The sequence below is a fragment of the Thamnophis sirtalis genome, unplaced genomic scaffold (genome assembly GCF_051295495.1).
Source record: "Thamnophis sirtalis isolate CommonGarterSnake01/CBP01778 unplaced genomic scaffold, rThaSir2_p1.2 scaffold_8, whole genome shotgun sequence".
NCBI lineage: Eukaryota > Metazoa > Chordata > Lepidosauria > Squamata > Natricidae > Thamnophis > Thamnophis sirtalis.
Genome location: NW_028261388.1, coordinates 9,150,200 through 9,169,887, shown reverse-complemented (window position 1 = coordinate 9,169,887; position 19,688 = coordinate 9,150,200). Strand labels below are relative to the sequence as shown.

The 19,688-nt window shown below is 43.5% G+C and overlaps 1 protein-coding gene across 2 annotated transcripts in view; it reads left to right on the top strand.

Annotated features, from left to right (window-relative positions):
• Nucleotides 1–19,688, top strand: part of GRM5 (glutamate metabotropic receptor 5) — a 272,063-nt gene that overhangs the window by 166,004 nt on the left and 86,371 nt on the right. For both annotated transcript variants that reach the window (XM_087721072.1, XM_087721071.1), the window contains exon 4: nucleotides 19,221–19,456. In XM_087721072.1, the coding sequence (XP_087577198.1) occupies nucleotides 19,221–19,456 (236 nt within the window). The remainder of the gene's footprint in view (nucleotides 1–19,220; nucleotides 19,457–19,688) is intronic.

Genomic DNA, 19,688 nt, shown 5'->3' with positions numbered 1-19,688 from the left:
AGGATTTGAAGTTTCCGGGGCTTCTGTGCAGACGCATGGAGCGTACGGTGCCTGTGCAACGCTCCGCCCAGCAGCTGGAGCATCGCGGAGGCATTGCGGAGCGTCACAGGTGGTACGTACACATGCATGTACTGTGTGCTTATGCACATGTTTATGTGGTGGGCGTCCAGCCCCGTTGTACCGTACTGGTTGCAACGGGATCTGGAACCCACCACTGGAGGTATTCCACACTGGAACATTTTATCCGAGCCACTTGATGGTCCCAATATATTCTACCACCAGGAACTCAAGGATGCTGTTGAGTTCATGTCCTGTTCATGGACTTCCTTTGGAGACATCTTCCTATCAAAAAACCAATTACAGACTAGATAGGTATTTGTCCTGATCTATCATGGATGAGGGACGCGGAAGAGCCATTCAATATTTATGGATGTCCCACCAAAATGCCCAGCTGATTGGTATTGTGTCAATCCTAACCAGATTGACACAGGTCCAGGCCACACCTTATATGCCCATAATGGTGTTATCAGGCCCTTAAGAAAGAAATCACAGCCCAGCATGTTCCCTTTGTCCTGCACATCATACAAATTAAGGAAGTTGAGAAGGTCCATTAAGTCATTAATCTAACTCCTTGCTCAGTGCAGGAATCCAAATTTAGAGCCTCTTAACAGATGGTTGGGTATATTTAGTGAAAGAGCGCCCATCACCTCTCTGGCAAATTGTTTTTTCCCCCCATCAGGCTGTTCTTATTGTCAAACTGTATCCCCCCCCTTCCTAGCATTTTCCCACTGAGAAAATGACTAGTCCAAAGACACCCAGTCAGCTTTTATGCCTAAGGCAGTACTAGAACTCACAGGTTCCTGGCATTTAGCCTGGCACTTTCACCACTAAACCAAGCCAGCTCTCTTCCTCTCTTTTGTTGTCAAACTGTCCATGAGTATCATGGACAACTTAGTGGCCATCGGCTGCGTAATATTTATTTATGAAACAAATTTAAAATGTAGTCGCCCATCACACATAGGGGTTCTGACCGAGGCTTCCCAAGAGTATGAAGCAAACTCCTTGTCCCCCCCCCCCCCAAAAAAAAACCTTTTATTAATTTACTGTGAATTCTGCTCATTCACATCCAGCAAAGTCTTTCAAAGGAGGATTTACAGTCACAGACCTTATCTGCCTTGGAGAGCTGACCGGCTGATATCTACAAAACTGGGCAAGGTGTCTCAGAGAGTCACCTAAACGGGTTGCAGTAATCCCATGTCTTCTTTTCCCTTCTAAAATTCTTGGAGGAGAAAGGATAACGTGTGTGACTATAGAATGTGATTTCTTTCCCCAAAGCACCAGAGGGTAGGAGAAGAAAGTAATGGGTGAAAGTTTGTTAAAGAGAGATCCAACTTAGAAGTAAGGAGAAATGTTCTGATGGCAAGAAGAGTTAATCAATGGAATCACTTGCCTTCTGCAGTTATGGGTGGTCCATCACTGGAGGTTTTCAAAAGTAGAGTAGACAATTTGACGGAGATGGCATAGGGTAAGGGCTGGCAACCTTAAACACTCAAAGAGCCACAAAGGTCCTAACCAGAAGCCCCCCGTTCAATTCTGGAGCCAACCAGAAGTCCGGTTCCCTCACCATAGAGTCTCCTCCTAGTGTGGCATCCTTTTTCCTCTACCTGTCCTAACCGAAATTGTGGAGCCGACTGGCAACAGGGAACCACAGCAGAGGGATGAAAGAGCCACATGCGTCTCCAGAGCCGTGGGTTGCCAACCCCTGGCATAGGGCCTCTTGCCTTGAGTAAAGGGTTGGAGTAGAAGATTTCTAGAAGTCCCTTCCAGCCCCATGATTCTATATTCTTCAATCCCTCAGTTAGATTGGCCATAAGTTGGTTTTGTTTTGGTGACAACAAAATCCTACAACCTTTCTCCCTTTGTGATGCTTTAGATGGTGCAATATTTCAATACTTTAATAGGCCAAAGTATTGTGGCTGTGCAGTAGGTCTCTGGAGTGCTTTAGATACAAGAGGTCCTTCAGAGGGCACAAGAATATGAGCATAGCACCTGCCTGCAATCTTTAAACCATCAGTGCCTGTTCCTGGAACTTTGAATACTCCAAAATACCTTTTATAAATGAAAATTGAAGTGTCGCTCAGCTTTATAATCCAATTATTCCCCGCCGTTGTTCAGAATCCTTAGAATGCTCCACCTCCCTGATACATTAAAACAATGGCAATGGACATTTGATGGAAGTGTTTACCATTAGACAAAGCAGGGAACTTCATTATATCCCGAGTCCATCCCCGTTGCCAATTTGTTCTCCGGGGCATCTGATCAGCTTTGCCTGAAGATACAGTCCATGCCCTCTGCGTTTGATTTACATCTCCTCTGCAAATTGGGCCCGGGAGGAGAGTTGGAGACAGGAGCGTTTCAGCTCTGAATCTCAAAGCCTGCTGCTTTGTAGAGAAAGTGATTAAAAGCTGGCCTTACGACCCATATAATTTTTGTATTGCTGTGCTACCGGAGAAGGAATCCCAGGTGCAATTTAATGAATGATTTAGCGCCATCCAATCAGATTGTAACAACGGATTCGGATTTTTTTTCGAGAGGTGGGGGGAGTGATATAAAAGCTGCATGGAGGTGTATTTATGTATATGACAGTGATGGAGAACCTTTTCGGCATCAAGTCCATTTCTTTTGGCCATTTTCGGGCTGTTTTCAGGCTGGGTTTGGGGGGACAGTTTTTCGGGCAGTTTTCCAGCACTCCAGTGCCCATGAAGACCAGCTTCATGGGCACTGGAGTGCCCCGGAATCCAGAAGAGCAGCTGGCTCTGCATGCCACCTCTGGCATAGGTTTGCCATCACAGGTGTATGATGTTACCCTGTTTCCCTGAAAATAAGATCTTCCGGGATAATAAGCCCAATCGGGCTTTTGAGCGCATGCTCTAAAATAAGCCCCCCCCAAAAATAAGCCCTTTCCTAAAATATTGAACCACATGTGCAGCCAGTCCTTGTCATTTCCTGGGGGGAACATGCCCCATGCACCCAACATGCACCTATCATCCACGCGGAATGGTCTTGCAGAGGCTGCTCCTGCAAATCCTAGTTGCCGCGCTCCTTCTCTTAGTGGCGGCCACAAAAAGAGAGGCAGGCCCAGCAATACTAGGGCTGGCAAGAGTGTGCCAGAAACAGAACGTCCGGTCCTCTTTGGATCAGCTGAGCCATGGGCCATGGGCCAAGGTTAAAGGGCCTCTATCTATTTATCTATCTATCTACCTACCTACCTACCTACCTACCTCAAAGCACCTGAGGGCAGGACAAGAAGCAATGGGTGGAAACTAATCAAGGAGAGAAGCAACCTAGAACCAAGGAGGGATTTCCTGGCAGTGAGAACAATTAGTGGAACAACTTACCTCCAGAAGTAGTGGGTGCTCCAACCCTGAATGTTTTTAAGAAAAGATTGGACAACCATTTGTCTGGAATGGTATAGGGTCCCTTACTTGAGCAGGGGGTTTGACTAGAAGACCTCCAAGGTCCCTTCCAACTCTGTTATTCTGTAAAGCTGTCTATTTCTCTGTCTTCTGTCTATCTATCTATCTATCTATCTATCTATCTATCTATCTATCTACCTACCTACCTACCTATCATCTATCATAATATCTACCTACTACCTACCTACCTACCTACCTACCTACCTATCATCTAGCAATAGCAATAGCAATAGTTAGACTTATATACCGCTTCATAGGGCTTTCAGCCCTCTCTAAGCAGTTTACAGAGTCAGCATATTGCCCCCAACAACAATCCGGGTCCTCATTTTACCCACCTCAGAAGGATGGAAGGCTGAGTCAACCTTGAGCCTGGTGGGATTTGAACAGCCGAACTGCTGAACTGCAGTCAGCTGAAGTAGCCTGCAGTGCTGCATTTAACCACTGCGCCAGCTCGGCTCTATCTATCTATCACAATTAAAAACTGCCCATCTCCCTCACAGAGGAACTCTGGGTGGTGTACAATAAAATATGATCCATGGGCCATGGGCCAAGGTTAAAGGGCCTCCTGTGCCTGAAAAATAATAAGACCTTCCTGAAAATAAGGCCAAGCGCTTATTTTGGGGGGGGGGGGTTCAAAAGAAAATAAGACCCTATCTTATTTTGGGGGAAACACGGTAATACCACTATCATCTTTGTCAAAATTCAGTTTTTAACAAAACCATGCAGCGGTGAGATATTTTGTCAGTACAGACGTCTGACTTACAAAATCCTCAGGGCAGAAAATGAATGACATTTTAGTGTAACCCATGCATAGCAATAACAATGGAAGTCAAGCACCCAGGTGAAGGGAATAAGACTTCAGGTGTTACAGCATCACTTTGCCATTTCAGATGGCATCTCCTGTCTGCCAAATGTGTATCATTTATTTCTGAAATTGGCTTTTGGGAGAGACGTAATGGGAAAACAGTTCTGCAAAATAACATTTTGTAGCATGACTGAATGGCAACATCAATGCTTTCCAAGAGGATCATTAACCTTGTAGAGGAAAGATTATCCCCTGTCATAATATTTATTACTTAACAACAAGATGCTATATGATTATTTTTATTTTTGTATATCTGTTTTGCTTTTCTTTTTAAAAAAAACTTTCCCTAAGGGGCATCAACCAGGGTAGAAAATCAAAATGGCCGCTATGACTGGATAACCAAAGCCATCAATTCATTTTTTTAAAAATTCCCTCCCTCCTTTCCTCATTTTCTTTAAACTTGTTTTGTCCTTTTTTATTCTTTCGTCTTAGTTCTCTACATCATGAAATAGCAAATGTACGGAGGAATGCATACACGGGACTTCCATTAAAACATACACCAAATGGAAGATGTACATGATAAGTAAAGTATCAGGCCCAAAGTACCAAGAATGAAGTGTGATGTTACTTCTAAGTAGTGGCTTTATTCTTGCTTGCCTTAAAACAGAATCTTGACAGATTAAAGTGAAAAAAAGAAAGAAATAAGGGTGACATCAGTGGTGGATTCCTATATGTTCGAACCGGGTCGGCAGAACTGGTAGTGGTTTCACAGCTTGGGTCTCTGGAACTGTCAGCGACCCATGTCTGCCATGCCCCCAAACTGGTTCCCCGGGTGGCACCATAGGAACCGCCATCTTGTTTTTCAGTTCTGCGCATGCGCAGAACAATTTTAATTGCACCATGCATGCATGCACAGAGTGCATCAAGTGCGTGCAGAAAGCGGGCACATGAGAGAACCAGCAGTAGTGAGCCGGGGTGAGTGGGCAAGCCCATCTGCGATTTCTGGTACCTATTCAGGCAAACCGGTCCAGACCGGCTGAATACCACTTCCGGACTACACATATGTCATCTTCAGGGTTTACATAGATTATTTTTGGTGTATACATTGCAGCCTTGCAAACTGCGAGAAACAAAAGTGTTCATGTTCCAGCTTGTTAAGAACATGTGTAGAAGTGCGCAAGTTGCTGAAGGGAGAATAAAGATTTGTCTCTTCCCCACTTTAATCTTTTAGTGTACCTTATGGAGAGGAGCTCATGCTCTGTGTGACGTTTATTCCCCCATGTTCCCTAATTTCCCATGGCAAAACTGAAAAACCTGTTCTCTCTCTTCTCCTAGTCGGGAATGTACGACATCTGAAAATAAACTTTCATGCCAGTTCTGGGTAGCTGAGAGGTCCATACTTGATCTTTTAGGTGGCTGGAGACCAGAGGTGATATTCAGCCGGTTCGGGACCAATTCGCCCAAACCGGTAGTGGAAATCTTGGAAGGGGGGGTCCATTCATTTTCAAGCCATGCGCATGTGTGCAAGCTGTATGTGCGAGATCAAAGTGCATGCACAAGAGGCCGAGCACATGCATGGATGGGGCGCATTAGAGTGAAACACACGCATGCACTCACATTTGCAAACCGGTAAGGAAAGTAAGTGAATACCACCCCTGCTGGGGACCAAGAATGGGCAGGGCAAGCAGGGGGTATCCCTCAAATGCCAAGCACAAAGCTGTGAATTTTCTATCCTTTCCTAATTTGCAATAGCAGTAGACTTATATACCGCTTCATAGGCCTTTCAGGCCTCTCTAAGCGGTTTACAGAGAGTCAGCATATTGCCCCCAACAATCTGGGTCCTCATTTTACCCACCTCGGAAGGATGGAAGGCTGAGTCAACCCTGAGCCGGTGAGATTTGAACCGCTGACCTGCTGATCTAGCAGTAGCCTGCAGTGCTGCATTTAACCACTGCGCCACCTTGGCTCTTTTTGGGCTAGCATCAGATAAATTCTCTTGTTCCTTTTTTTGTACCTGTCCTTATTCCATCCTGCACATCAGTCTACATCCTGCCTTTCTTCAGGAACACATGGTGGCATATTTTCCTGTTTCATCCCCACCATTAATGAATGACTAATCTATTTGGCTACCTGTTCTGACCCGAGGGGGGTCCCACACTAACACACTCCGAGTCAAAGATACTTTACCGAATTTATTAACAGGTCCTTGGCAGCAAACCGGCACAGACAAGCCTGAGCAGCAATCCAACAGACATAAGCCTTGGCAGCAATCCAGCCTGCCAAGCTCACAATAGTGTTCTCCGACATTAATTCCTGTGTTGACTTCTGCAAAAGGGACGTGTGCACAAGCAATCCTTTTATAGTCTGGAGAGCAGCCTAATGACCACCAGCTGAGTGCAATTACCTCCTGTAACTGCGCAACTGTTCCTGACGCCTATTAGCTCTTCGTTGCCGGGCATCCAGGAACAACTCACTGCTGACATCAGGATCACACTCCCTTGTCTCCTCCACACTAGTCCAAGGCTCAGGCGCCTCCTGGTGGCCAACCAGCCTCTCTGTGCCCTGCTCAGAGTCGGAACCCTGTCCAGGTCCTCCATATCCTCCAAAGCCGACTCATAGGGCCCCTCGCTGTTGGAGTCTGGTGGCAACTCCAATGGCTCCTGCTGGACCACAACAGCTACCTATCTCAAATGCAAGACTCACAACAATTTAAAAATTGTATATGAAAGATATTTGAAAACGGATCCCTTCTCACCCTTATGGGTGGTTTGTGTCTAACCTCAGTGACAGTTCCTCTTCCAATGGCATGGAGAGTTGGAGGATCTGCCTAGGATCTTAGCTGTTCCTAGTCCTGCACTCTTATGGACAGAGACCTGATGTTATGTTAGGAAAATTAACCAGTGAAATGACTTTCCTCTAGAAGTAGCGGATGCTCCAAAACTAGAGGGTTTTAAGAAGAGATTGGACACAGCCATTTTGTCTTTTAATGACCCCATAATCCCTTGCAATGGGGTGAACTCAAGACAACTGAATGGAGTTGAGTGTTTAATGGCCAGATGCCCTTCCAGTCGCCAATGCAGAGTTTTGTTCAGCAGATTTATTCTCTTTGTGCCCAGAGAGAGAAATATCTGCCTCTATCTAGGATCGAATTCACAGCCTTCTGATTGTGAGATGACAGTGCCACCTCTAGGCCACCGCACCACTCCATCTTCTAGAAGATAGATGCCTAGCCCAAATTCAGGGTAAGGATTCTGTCCAACACTTCTATCGAATCTGAGCAACAGAGTAATGACTGCAGAGAAGAACAGAGATGATTAGAGGGGTACGGCTAGAATATATAATGGACAGTTGCGAGAACTGGATATGTCTAGTATAATGAAGAGAAGCAGCAGGGGTGACATGATAGCAGTCTTCCAATATTTATGGGGCTGTCCCAAAGAAGAGGGGGCAACCTATTCTCCAAAACATCTTGAGGGCAGGACAAGAAGTAACGGATGGAAATTTATTGAAGAGAGATCTGACCTAAAACTAAGAAGAAATTTCCCAACAGTGAGAACGATCCATCAGTGGAATGCCTTGCTTCCAGAAATTTTAGGTACTCCAACACTGGTGGTTTTGAAGACGAGAATGGACTTCCATTTGTCTTCTGCTGGAGCAGGGGATTGGACTAGAGGGCTTCCAAATTCCCTTCCAACTCTGCTATTCCGTTATTCTGAAGAAGCCTTTTGCACTGATGCTACTTAACAGACTAAGGCACACGATCACCTAACCTCTTCCCCGTTGCTTTCCCCGACTGTAACATTCAACTGCTGTCAAGAAAAGAAACTAAATGGTTCTGGCAAGGACTTCTCTTAACAAATCCATGCTGGCAACCCATTTTTTCCCCTCCCCTCCTGTAGAGACTTGCCAAATTGAATTTTGATGATCCTATTGTCTGGCTGAATCTGAGTCAAACGCAGGGAGCTAATGTTGCATTTCTGCAGAGCATTTAGAATGCGTTGATTGCGCATGAGCTCACACATCAGATGTTGTGTGCTTACTTCCGAAAGGAAATACCCCGATTCAGGACTCAAGTTTTCCTTCAGATGCTCTGGGGTTTTGGTCCCCAGTTTGCTCTCCTTCTTCCCAGAGGCTGGATTTACATCACACATGGTTTACTGAATCCACTGCTGTCAAGTCTCCAAAAGCAACACACAACCACAAATGGTAGAGTCTCGCAAAGCCTCCTTATTTTGGTTTATTGCCAGGGAAAGGGGATTAAAATGCATAGAATATTGATGAATAGGAGAGGAAGGGACCTTGGAGGACTTCTAATCTGACCTTCTGTTCAGGAAGGAGACATTATATCAACCTGGATAAATGGTTGTCCAATCTCGTCTTAAAAACTCCCAGGGATGGGAACAACTTCTGGTGATGAATTGTTCTGACAATGAAGCCAGGCAACATGCTCCGTGTGCCACTTTGGGCACACGTGCCATAGGTTTGCCAACACAGATATAGGCCATATTCCTGTTCTGACATTGATAGTGGATAGAAAGATATTGTGGCCCAGCAGGAGCCGTTGGAGCTGCCGATGGACTCCGATAGCGAGGGACCGTATGAGTCACCTCTGGAGGATGTGGAGGACCCTGGGCAGGGTTCAGACTCCGAGCAGGGACCAGAGAGGCTGGTTGGCCACCAGGAGGCACCTGAAGCATGGAGCAGTGGTAAAGATCAAGGGGAGTTTGTCCCCGATGCCAGGCAAAAAGGGGCGGAGAAACTGAGGCAGCAGTTATGGAGACAGACTCATAAGAGATAATCAAGCCCAGGTGGTTGTGGCTTGGTTCCTCCCAAGAGAGTATATAAGAAGAGACTTTGGGAGGAGACCTTTTGCAGGACACAACCGTTCATACCAATCTGGAGAAGCTCTTGTGTGTATTGTATCTCTTATCTGTGGGAGTCTGTGAACTGGGGGTCAGAACAGAAAGATATGTTCTGCTACATTTTCAATGCAGAACAGTTGACTGCTATAACAAGAAAAGCTGTTAATTCCATTTTTTTTACATATTCCTTTGTTCCAGAGTCAGCCTCCCATGTCTCTTTGAGGCCGTCAACAAAACAGGTCCATTGGTTAAATGGCCCACTTCTTTCATGCTACTCATCCTGTTCTAATTCAGGGGCTGTCTCTGGAATCTCTTTATTATAGTAAATACTCAAGAACGAATTGCCCAACATCCTCAAATTTCATCTATCAGAATTATATTTGGCTATCTAATAGAAAAATCATTCCACAGATGGCAGCTGCTGTAAATCTTCAAGCCAACAATAACAACAGCAGCAACAACAAAACCAATGAAATGTTCACACACTCTTCTCCCATCTCCTCCAGCTTCCTGGCAGACAGTTTCATCACTCGAGTAGATATAACCATAATCAGTGCTAAGAAGAATAGCGCCAGAGATACAGTTATGGACATGTTGTGTGGGAAATGAAACAAATTGGGTTTTCCGGGGTGTGAAGGAGTTACGACACTTCTATTTTGGAACAATTTAAGTGGGAATCATGGATTCCATTTGCAGGAGACTTCCAGGCTATTTAGCAGGCCAGCGTTAATGAGACTCTTCTTTCCTTTTATATTTTCCCCCCCATCTTGGTTAACCACCATATATTACAAAGAAGGAAGAACTTTCAGTTTAGTTGGGAGATTCCCTGAGTCCCCTTCTGTTATAGAGCTGTGGTGGCGCAGTGGTTAGAATGCAGTATTGCAAGCTAACTCTGCCTACAGGCAGGAGTTCGACTCTGACCGGCTGAAGGTTGGTTCAACCTTCTAACCTTCCGAGGTCAGTAAAAGGAGGACCCAGATTGTTGGGGAAAATAGGCAGACACTGTAAACTGATCATAGAGTGATGTAAAACACACTGTGGGGCAGTATATAAATCTAAGTGCTATTGCTATCGTGGGTGTATTAATGGAATACTTAGAACGGAATATCTGGGATACATTTGAGATCCTGGTTCCCTCTGAAACTGCCATTTATTTATTTATTTATTTATTTATTTATTTACTTACTTACTTACTTACTTACTTACTTACTTAATAATTTATATTGCCGCCTATTCACACATGGCAACTCAAGGCAGCTTACAAGAATGTGTGTGTGTCTGTGTGTGTGTGTGTATTGTGTCACAACCCCTGGTATACCCAAATATGGGAGGAAGCATACTGCTTCCCTTTTCTGTCTATCGGCTCACTCTGGGAGCTATCCAGGCAGAAAGCCATTTTGTTTTATGTTCCCTTTGTTACATTTGTGTTGCATTTGTGCTGATAAATAAATAAAGGGAGACTAGTATAGATCTATTTCAAGCTATTTAGCTCTCATCAGCTAGCCATACCCTTACTGGGAATTGAACCTGGGCTGTATTACATATTAGGCAGTTATATTAGCCACTAAGCCACAGGCTCCCCTTTATTTATTTATCAGCACAAATGCAACACAAATGTAACAAGGCAACATTAAAAAAATGGCTTTCTGCCTGGATGGCTCCCAGAGTGAGCCGATAGACAGAAAAGGGAAGCAGTATGCTCTCTCCCATATTTGGGCATACCAGGGGTTGTGACACAATACATACCTATTTCCTGGCTTAGCTGATACACACACACAAACACACACACACACACACACACACACACACACACCATGTTTCCCCGAAAATAAGACAGGATCTTATTTTCTTTTGACCCCAAAAATATGGCCTTGCCCTTATTATAAGGGGGGGTCTTATTATTTACTGGCAGGTGAGAAGCGAGACGTGTGTCTTACCTTTCCAGCTCCATCACATTCCTCAGCATTGGGAAACATGTAAAAAACACCCTTCTCGCGAGTTCAGTCAAACTTCTCGAACTCATGAGAAGGTTTTTTTTTTACAAGGTGCTTCCCTGGACACAACGGTGAGGAACTCAACAGAGCTGCCAGTCTCTGGTAAGATGTGTGTCTTGCGATGGGGCACAATTTGGGGGTAGCAGATGAGGTTGGAGATGGGGCAGACTGGGCTGTGTGTCTTATCGGACACTGACAGCTCCATCCTGTCTCTTGGCCAGTCTGTGCAGGGAAACACCTTGCCCGGGAAAGAAAAACTTATATGGGAAAGCCAGATTCACTTAACAACTGTGTTACTGACTTAACAACTGCAGCGATTGATTTAACAAATGCGGCGAGAAAAATCATAAAATGGAGCAAAACTCACTTCACAAATTTCTCAATTAGGAACGTGTTGTGACTCAGGAGTTCTGCTGAGAGTCTTTTCTAGATACAAGATTCAGTATGCAGCTGGGGCTTGTGGGAGGAAGTTTGGAGATAAAAGGACGGATGCTGCCACGCCCCAGTCGCTGGAGTCAACGTCGTTCCTTCGTGTGTGCCGTGTTTTGGTACAGCATTGCTTGAAGATTAATCGTGATTTATGCTTGTTACACTTGGATAAGTGCTTTGGTGTTTCATGTAAACCTGATCCGTGGAGACGGTGGAAGAAGTGCAGCGTTTGTAAGAGCTTTTGTTTTGAATTCTTATCGGAGATTTGTGTTTATGTTATTTCTGGGCTCGAAGCCAGTTTGAACTGAGAACTGATAAAGAAAGCCTTCCTTTTAAGTTGCCTGCCTGCGTTTGTTAACGAGCCGGAAGGGGGGACAGAACAGGAACGTAAGTTTTGGGCTCAATTGTGATCGTAAGCCAAGAACTACCTATATTTTTGAGCAGTGTGCAGAAAAGTAGCCAGCTCAAAGTACACAGAGCTCTCCCTGTATTATCTGTAAAAAGCATTTCATACTTAACTCATTTTTTACAGTAACAGTGGAAAAAGCTATATCATGCACGCACTTAGCAACTTTGCTAGATTGCCATCTTGGCTTGATTTAGACAGGTACCCGCCCACAGAAATTGAATATATGAATACATAAAAATTGGATGGAGAAAAGAAATGGAAATTGAATAAAGAAAAGAAATGGAAATTGAATAAGGAAAATAAATAGAAATTGAATAAAGGGAGGAAATAATAGAAGTTGAATCAATGAATAAATAAAAATTGAGTAGAGAAAAAATGGAAATTGAGTACAGAAAAGAAATAGATGAAGAAATGGTGAACAAAGAAAGGAAATAATAGAAATTGAATCAATGAATAAAGAAAAAAGGAATAAAGTAAGAGAAATTGCATAAATAAAAGAAATAGAAAATGAATGAATATTCAATAAGTAAATGGAAATTGAAATGAGCGAATAAATGAAAATCAAACAAATAAATAAAGTAGAAATTGTACAATTAAATAAAGAGGCCAACATTACATTTAAGATTATCTCTCTCAAAAGAAAAATTAAATAGGGGAAAATGTCTCTTCTTCCATTGTCTTTATTTCAGTCAGCAAATCTAAAACGTCTCTCCCATTTCAAAGGTAATTATCTGGGGAAAACCTTGTCCTTTTTTTTATAAATACAATAACTCTGTCATCTGCTAGTAAACATGCTGGTAAAATGTGTAGTAGAGCTTCAAGAGGCAGTGAATTAAAAGTGACATGATCTTTTTTTCTGGTGATTTCCCCCTAGGCCTTCTTTTTAAAAATAGATGTATAACACAGTGATGAACACAGCTTCCCTTTCATTTTATAATCCTAACAATCCTGAAAGATAGAGTAAATTGTGTAGGAAGTTTGTGGATTGTCCATCCGATGGGTATCTCCGAATTGAATGATCCTCTGGACTAAGTCCAGATCTTTCTCTTCTTCCCGCCAAACAAATAGTTTCCAGATGTGTTGCCAGAGGCTAACTGTGACAGGCTGATAGCTAACTGTGACAAAATAAAATCATGATGTAAGCCTCTGAAATTTCTTGCAAGGGATTAAAAAAACAATGAGTTTAATTCTCATCAAATGTTGCGGTAGTTGTACGGTGACAATAGCAACAGCACTTAGACTTATATACCGCTTCATGGGGCTTTTACAGCCCTCTCTAAGCGGTTTACAGAGTCAACCTATTGCCTCCAACAATCCACATTTTACCGACCTTGGAACGGTGCAAGGCTGAGTCCCATCTTGAACCGGTCAGGATCGAACCCCTGGCTGTAGGCAGAGTTTGCCTGCAATACTGCATTCTAACCACTGCGCCACCAGGGTGATAATGACTTTATCACATAGATTCTGCCATTAGGTACTTATGGCCTGATGTCTTATGAAGATACACAAGTAGCAGAATTGATGTATGATGACATCGTTGTGCAGATGTTGTTATTTGTCGATATATGCTCATGCTTCCCAGTTGTTTGGACTTGTGTGCACCAGCTAGAATGATTGTTACAAGAAGTGCTAGGAAGTGAAGTGTTTGTGTACGCGTGCACACACACATACACACACGGGAAGAAAGTTCTCAATGTTTCCGTCATTAGCACCATTTTGATTCTTACAATATCACTGCCAGCAATTGTTATTAGGATTCTGTGGTTAACAATGTTAGTTCATTGTCCTGATTGAATTCAAATACTGCTTAGCTATCATCCATTAAAAATCATATCTCTCTTGTCAGTCAATCCATTAATCTTTTAATCTATCAGCATTTTAATATGCAACATCTTATCCAAAGGATCTATTGAAAATCCATATTCAGTTCCATTAGTGATTGTCTTCAATTTCCTTGTCTCTGCAGCTGACATTTTCCACAATTAAAACAGAGTTGCAATTGATTTTTTTTCTCATTCTTTTTTCCCCCTTTTCCTTTCTAAAAAATGCCCAAAATGTTTATTTTTCTCCTCCTCCTTCCCTTCCCAAAAGAAGCCACTTGAGGCTCTCTATTTATTCTCCATCATCTTTTTCTGACAGTCATTTACTCCTACGATATCCCAGAATGATGCTTTATTTGTAGCCCAGGAGAGAATGGAAATGATTATATGTAAAAGGATAAATAATAATAAAATGATCTTTTGCTATCACTACACTGGCAACAGGGGAGGGGGAGTCAGTGGGAAAACAATTGATTTATTGCCACTTTAAATGATGAACCTCACTCCCAAGAAACAACTGAAGAATTTATCCTCTTCCTTTAAAAGAAAAAAGACTAAGGAAAAGGTCCGTGACCCGACAATGTGCGCACGACAAAAGCGTGCCGACAAAACCGCGGCGCTAAAACCACGACGTCATCAACGCGATGTCATCAACGCGGCGACAACAGCGCGCCGACAGAAGCGTAATTTAAGGTTAGGGTTAGGGTTAAGGTTAGGTTTACAGCACGCTTCTGTCGTCACGCTGTTGTCGCCGCGCTTCAGCGCTCATTCGTCGGCGCGCTTTAGAACTTGCGGTTTTGTCACCGCGGTTTAGTCGGGCGCGCTTTTGTCGTTCGCCCTTTTGTCGGTGAACCGAAAAGGTCAACTCTCTTCGTTCATTTTCTGCCCCAAAACAGAACAGACAATTTGGTGAGTCCATTTGGGTTCCGTTCAAGTGTAATTTCATGAATGAGTGTGATGGCTTAGCAATTAAAGACCCTGGTTCGCAACCCAAGCGCTACACGATGGGGTGAGTTCCTGTTACTTGCTCCAGCTCCTGCCCACGTAGCAGTTCAAAAGCATGCAAATGCAAGTAGATAAATAGGTACCATTTCGGTGGGAAGGTAACAGTGTTCCATACTCCATGGTGATAGTCATGCTGCTCACATGACTATGGAAGTGTCTTCAGAAAATGCTGGCTCCCTCGGCTAACAAACAGAGCTCAGCACTGCCCCCTAGAGTCAGACACGATTGGAGAGGAGAAACCTTTATCTTTTTAACCCAATCTGAGAATTACCAGATATACTAAATCTTAGCTAGAATTACTCAGGGGTGGGATTCAACTGGTCTGGACCAGTTCAGGCGAACCGGATGTTAATTTTAATTTTGTTCACTGACCCGGTAGTTACAAGGACTGGCTGACCCCACCCACACTGCCCAGCCCCTCCCAGGAGTCTCCACGTGGCCCATTCATCATGCCAGGTAAGTGCAGGGCCTGTACGGAGACTCTGGGAGGTCGAAAAATGGGCCTACTGGAACAGTGGTGGGATTCAGCCAGTTCACACCTATTCGGGAGAACCGGTTGTGGGAAGAAATCTCATTTTGTTTTTTTTCCACTTTACAGGCCTAGTCCTGTAAGGAAGGCAGGAAAGAAACATTCTGGTATTGTTTCTAGCCTAATATTTATTGCTCTGATTACAGAAATTGCCCCTCTAAGGCAGTTTCTGTCTTAGAGTTAACCCTTATTACATTGTAACAGCTAAGGCAGAGGGTCCATCGACATGAGTGACGTTGAGTTGGCCACGCCCACCCGGTCACATGACCACTGAGCAAGGCCTACCCAGCTGGTCATTAGGGCAGAGAACCGGTTGTTAAATTATTTGAATCCCACCACTGTACTGGAAGTACCAGAAGTCCGGAAATGGGTCAATTTCCGGCCACCGGAGGGCCTCCGGAGCCATGGGGAAGCCATTTTTGCCCTCCCGGAGGCTGAAATAAAGCCTCCAGAGCCTGGGGAGGGTAAAATGAACACAGCCCCACCCTGCTGCAGTAAGCTGACTAGGCCATGCCCCCAGCACCTGGACGGACAAGTGGTTGCTAAAAATTTTCAATCCCACCCTTGGAATTGCTAACCTTAATTTTCCCATCCTAACTTTCCCAATACATCTCAAGGTTGCCAGATTGGGGCCAGGTTGCCTTACTAGAAGTGGTGACTCTACCCATATGGAGCCTCATTATGGTATGATTTTGAACAGTGTTTGTGTTGAAACGCTATTTTTTTGTACTACAGTGATCCCCGGAAGAATCAGCGTACGCAACCGGAACAAGCTGTAGTAATCATCCTCATCCTGGCCTTCACTCATCAACTCCATCTTCATCTTCATGGTCATCCTCATCTTGAGTTTCTTATTTGCATTCTGTATAAGGTAGTCCTCCTTGATCCTATCTATGCCAGTTGGGTTGCTCTAAAAAAATCACAATTTTCACCAGCTTGATCAAATAGTCTTGCAAAACGTTGTATAGGGATCAGTATAGATTTCACAAATAGGCTCAGCTTATACCGTATTTTTCGGAGTATAAGACGCACCGGAGTATAAGACGCACCAAGGTTTTGAAGAGGCAAATTTAAAAAAGAAGTAGGTAGGTAGATAGAGGGAGAGGAAGAAATACAGTAGTAGGTAGGGAGAGAGAGAGAGTAGTTAGGTAGGTAGATAAAAAGGATAGAGAGAGAAATAGAGCTAGAGAGTTAGAGAGCTAGAGAAATACAGTAGGTAGGTAGGGAGAGAAAGTGTGTGTAGCTAGGTAGGTAGGTAGGTAGGAAGGAAGGAAGGAAGGAAGGAAGGAAGGAAGGAAGGAAGGAAGGTAGGTAGGTAGGTAGGTAGGTAGGTAGGTAGGTAGGTAGGTAGGTAGGTAGGTAGGTAGGTAGAGGGATAGAGAGAGAGAAATAGAAAGAGAGAGAGAGAGAAATACAGTAGGTAGTAGGGAGAGAAAGAATAAGTGAGTAGGTAGATGTTTCCAGGTGTATTTATACATGTGCTGGAGAAGGAAATCACTGACAATCTGCAGCACCTAAGACTTTGCTTCTGCTGGCACAGCATTTAATCAATGTAATTCTCATCAATCCGTTAAAGATGACGGAAATGGCCCATTTTTTGCAAAAACGGGCCCATTTTTTTTTCAAAACAAAGGCATGAATAGCCTGGGGGGCTTGCAGAGTGTTCCTGGGGGGCAAAAACGAACAAAAAACAGGCCATTTTTTTGTCAAAAATAATTGCATGCATAGCCTTATGGAGGTTTGTCTGTGTCCTCAGAATCACCTGAGTAGTGCAAGTGGGTGTGAAACCTTCTTGGAGCTGCTGAAAGGACTGTGTTGTGAACTGGAGATAGGTGATGTCCTGTCTCTCCTGCTCTGTTGAGAGGGGGCTGTTCGCTCTTAAGATGGCCTCTTTGACCCCCTCTTTCAAACCAATGGTCTGGAGGAAATGGGTGGGTTGCAGTACTCAAGTGACCCTGAGGACAGAAATAAACCTCCAAGTGGCCTCAACTACTCTCCAAAATAATGCAAACGACCAGCTGTCTGCAAGGACTATAAATCCTACCATTCCCACTATCCTGTCAGAGCTGAAGAAGCTTCTTGGATGAGAAGCGAAACATCTTCAAAGAATAAGTCCAGTTGCCACTTGATAAAGTACCTTTGGGACAACCATGAGCTGGATGAAAATCTCCATAGGCATTTGGAGCTGATGTAACTCATTTCCTGCCCTTGTTTTGATTGCCCCAATAAACTATCAGAGCTTTGGAGTAATAGTTGCTCTGTTACATTATTTTCATCATGCAATAAACCAGTTGCTTTATTGGACAAAGTTGTCTTCCAGTAATTCCAAGATTTCTCATTGGTGGCTGAAGTAATCCCTCTTACTTTATTTGTCTGATTTATGTGGGAATCAGCCAGGAATTTCAATGAAGGTTCGGCCACAGAAGTTTCAGCAGAAGCTCACTAAAATCGAGTCATATAGTAATCTTTATATCTCTATCTATATTTATATCTATCTATCTATCTATCTATCTATCTATCTATCTATCTATATGATATGTGTGTGTGTGTGTGTGTGTGTGTGTGTGTGTGTGTTGTATTTGTGCTGATAAATAAATAAAGGGAGACTAGTATAGATCTATTTCAAGCTATTTAGCTCTCATCAGCTAGCCAGACCCTTACTGGGATTCGAACCTGTGCTGTATTACATCTTAGGCAGACATCTTAGCCATTAAGCCACAGGTCCCCCTCCTTATCAGCTGAAGCCAGGGAAGAAGGTATATATTTAGTGTCACAACCCCTGGTATGCCCCAATTATGGGAGGAAGCTAACTGCTTTCATTATCTGTCAATCTCTTCGTCACAAGAGTCCATCACGACAGAAACCCAATATTTTTACTGTTGCCTTTGTTATATTTGTGTTGTATTTGTGCTGATAAATAAATAAAGGGAGACTAGTATAGATCTATTTCAAGCTATTTAGCTCTCATCAGCTAGCCATACCCTTACTGGGATTCGAACCTGTGCTGTATTACATCTTAGGCAGACGTCTTAGCCATTAAGCCACAGGTCCTCCTCCTTATCAGCTGAAGCCAGGGAAGAAGGTATATATTTAGTGTCACAACCCCTGGTATGCCCCAATACATACATATGTATGTACGTATGTACGTATGTATGTATGTACGTATGTACGTATGTACGTATATACATATATACATATATACATATATACATATATACATATATAAATATATACATACATACATATATACATATATACATACGGATATATATATAAACTGGCTATGTGTGTGTATATTCCAGCATAACTCTGTAACACCTCGAGTAATTTAAAACAAACTTGGTACACAGATGACTTACTCTCTGGAAACAAATACTGTGGGGGGTAACATACCCCTAACATCCCTCAGGTTGTGTGTTCTGTTAACATACAGCCTGTTGTGCCTTAAAATGACTTCTACTGTACTGTCGTAAAGTGGCTTCTACTGTACAATGGAGTTGCCATGGTAATGGCTCCACAGTACTCCACAAAGGGGTTCCCTCTGGTAAGAGGGAAAATCCAACATTAGAAATTACGTTTGGTCCGGACATTTCCCCCCTATAAATAAAAACCCGGGCAACGCTGGATTATTGACTAGTTTATCCATAAAAAGTATTGCCTGTGCCAATGGGGAGGTATATAAGAACAAATTGAAGGATTTGTTAGGCTTAAGAAGAATAGAATGCGTCTTCTATGCCTTCTTTGTCTGCTCCGTAGCCCTTGTTAACTTCAGATCCCCTGGTTATTGCCAAGAATATGTCAGCAATTCCCTTTCATGGTTCAAAGGAGGCCTTCTCCATAAACAGAAACATTTCTCCTTATATTATTATTATTTTTTTTAAATCTCTGCAGTGATGGCTGGGCCGACAGGTATGATGTGACAGATGGCTACCAGCGCGAAGCTGCCGGTGGAATAACAATCAAGCTCCAGTCTCCAGGTGTGAAATGGTTTGATGATTACTACCTGAAGCTTCAGCCAGAAACCAACCAGCGAAACCCATGGTTTCAGGAATTTTGGCAGCACCGGTTCCAGTGCCGACTGAAGGGGTCCCCACAGGAGAACCCCAAATTCAACAAGACCTGCATCAGTAAGTTTTCTGACTCTTACATCTTTATGTGATTGAAAGCCAATCATTGTCCGATTGTGGCCCAAATGGTTCATGATATCCAGGTCGAATTTATTTGAAAGGATGTGGTGGCTCAGTGGCTAAGACGCTGAGCTTGTCGATCAGAAAGGTCGGCAGTTCGGCGGTTCGAATCCCTAGTGCCGCATAACGGAGTGAGCTCCCGTTACTTTTCCCAGTTTCTGCCAACTTAGCA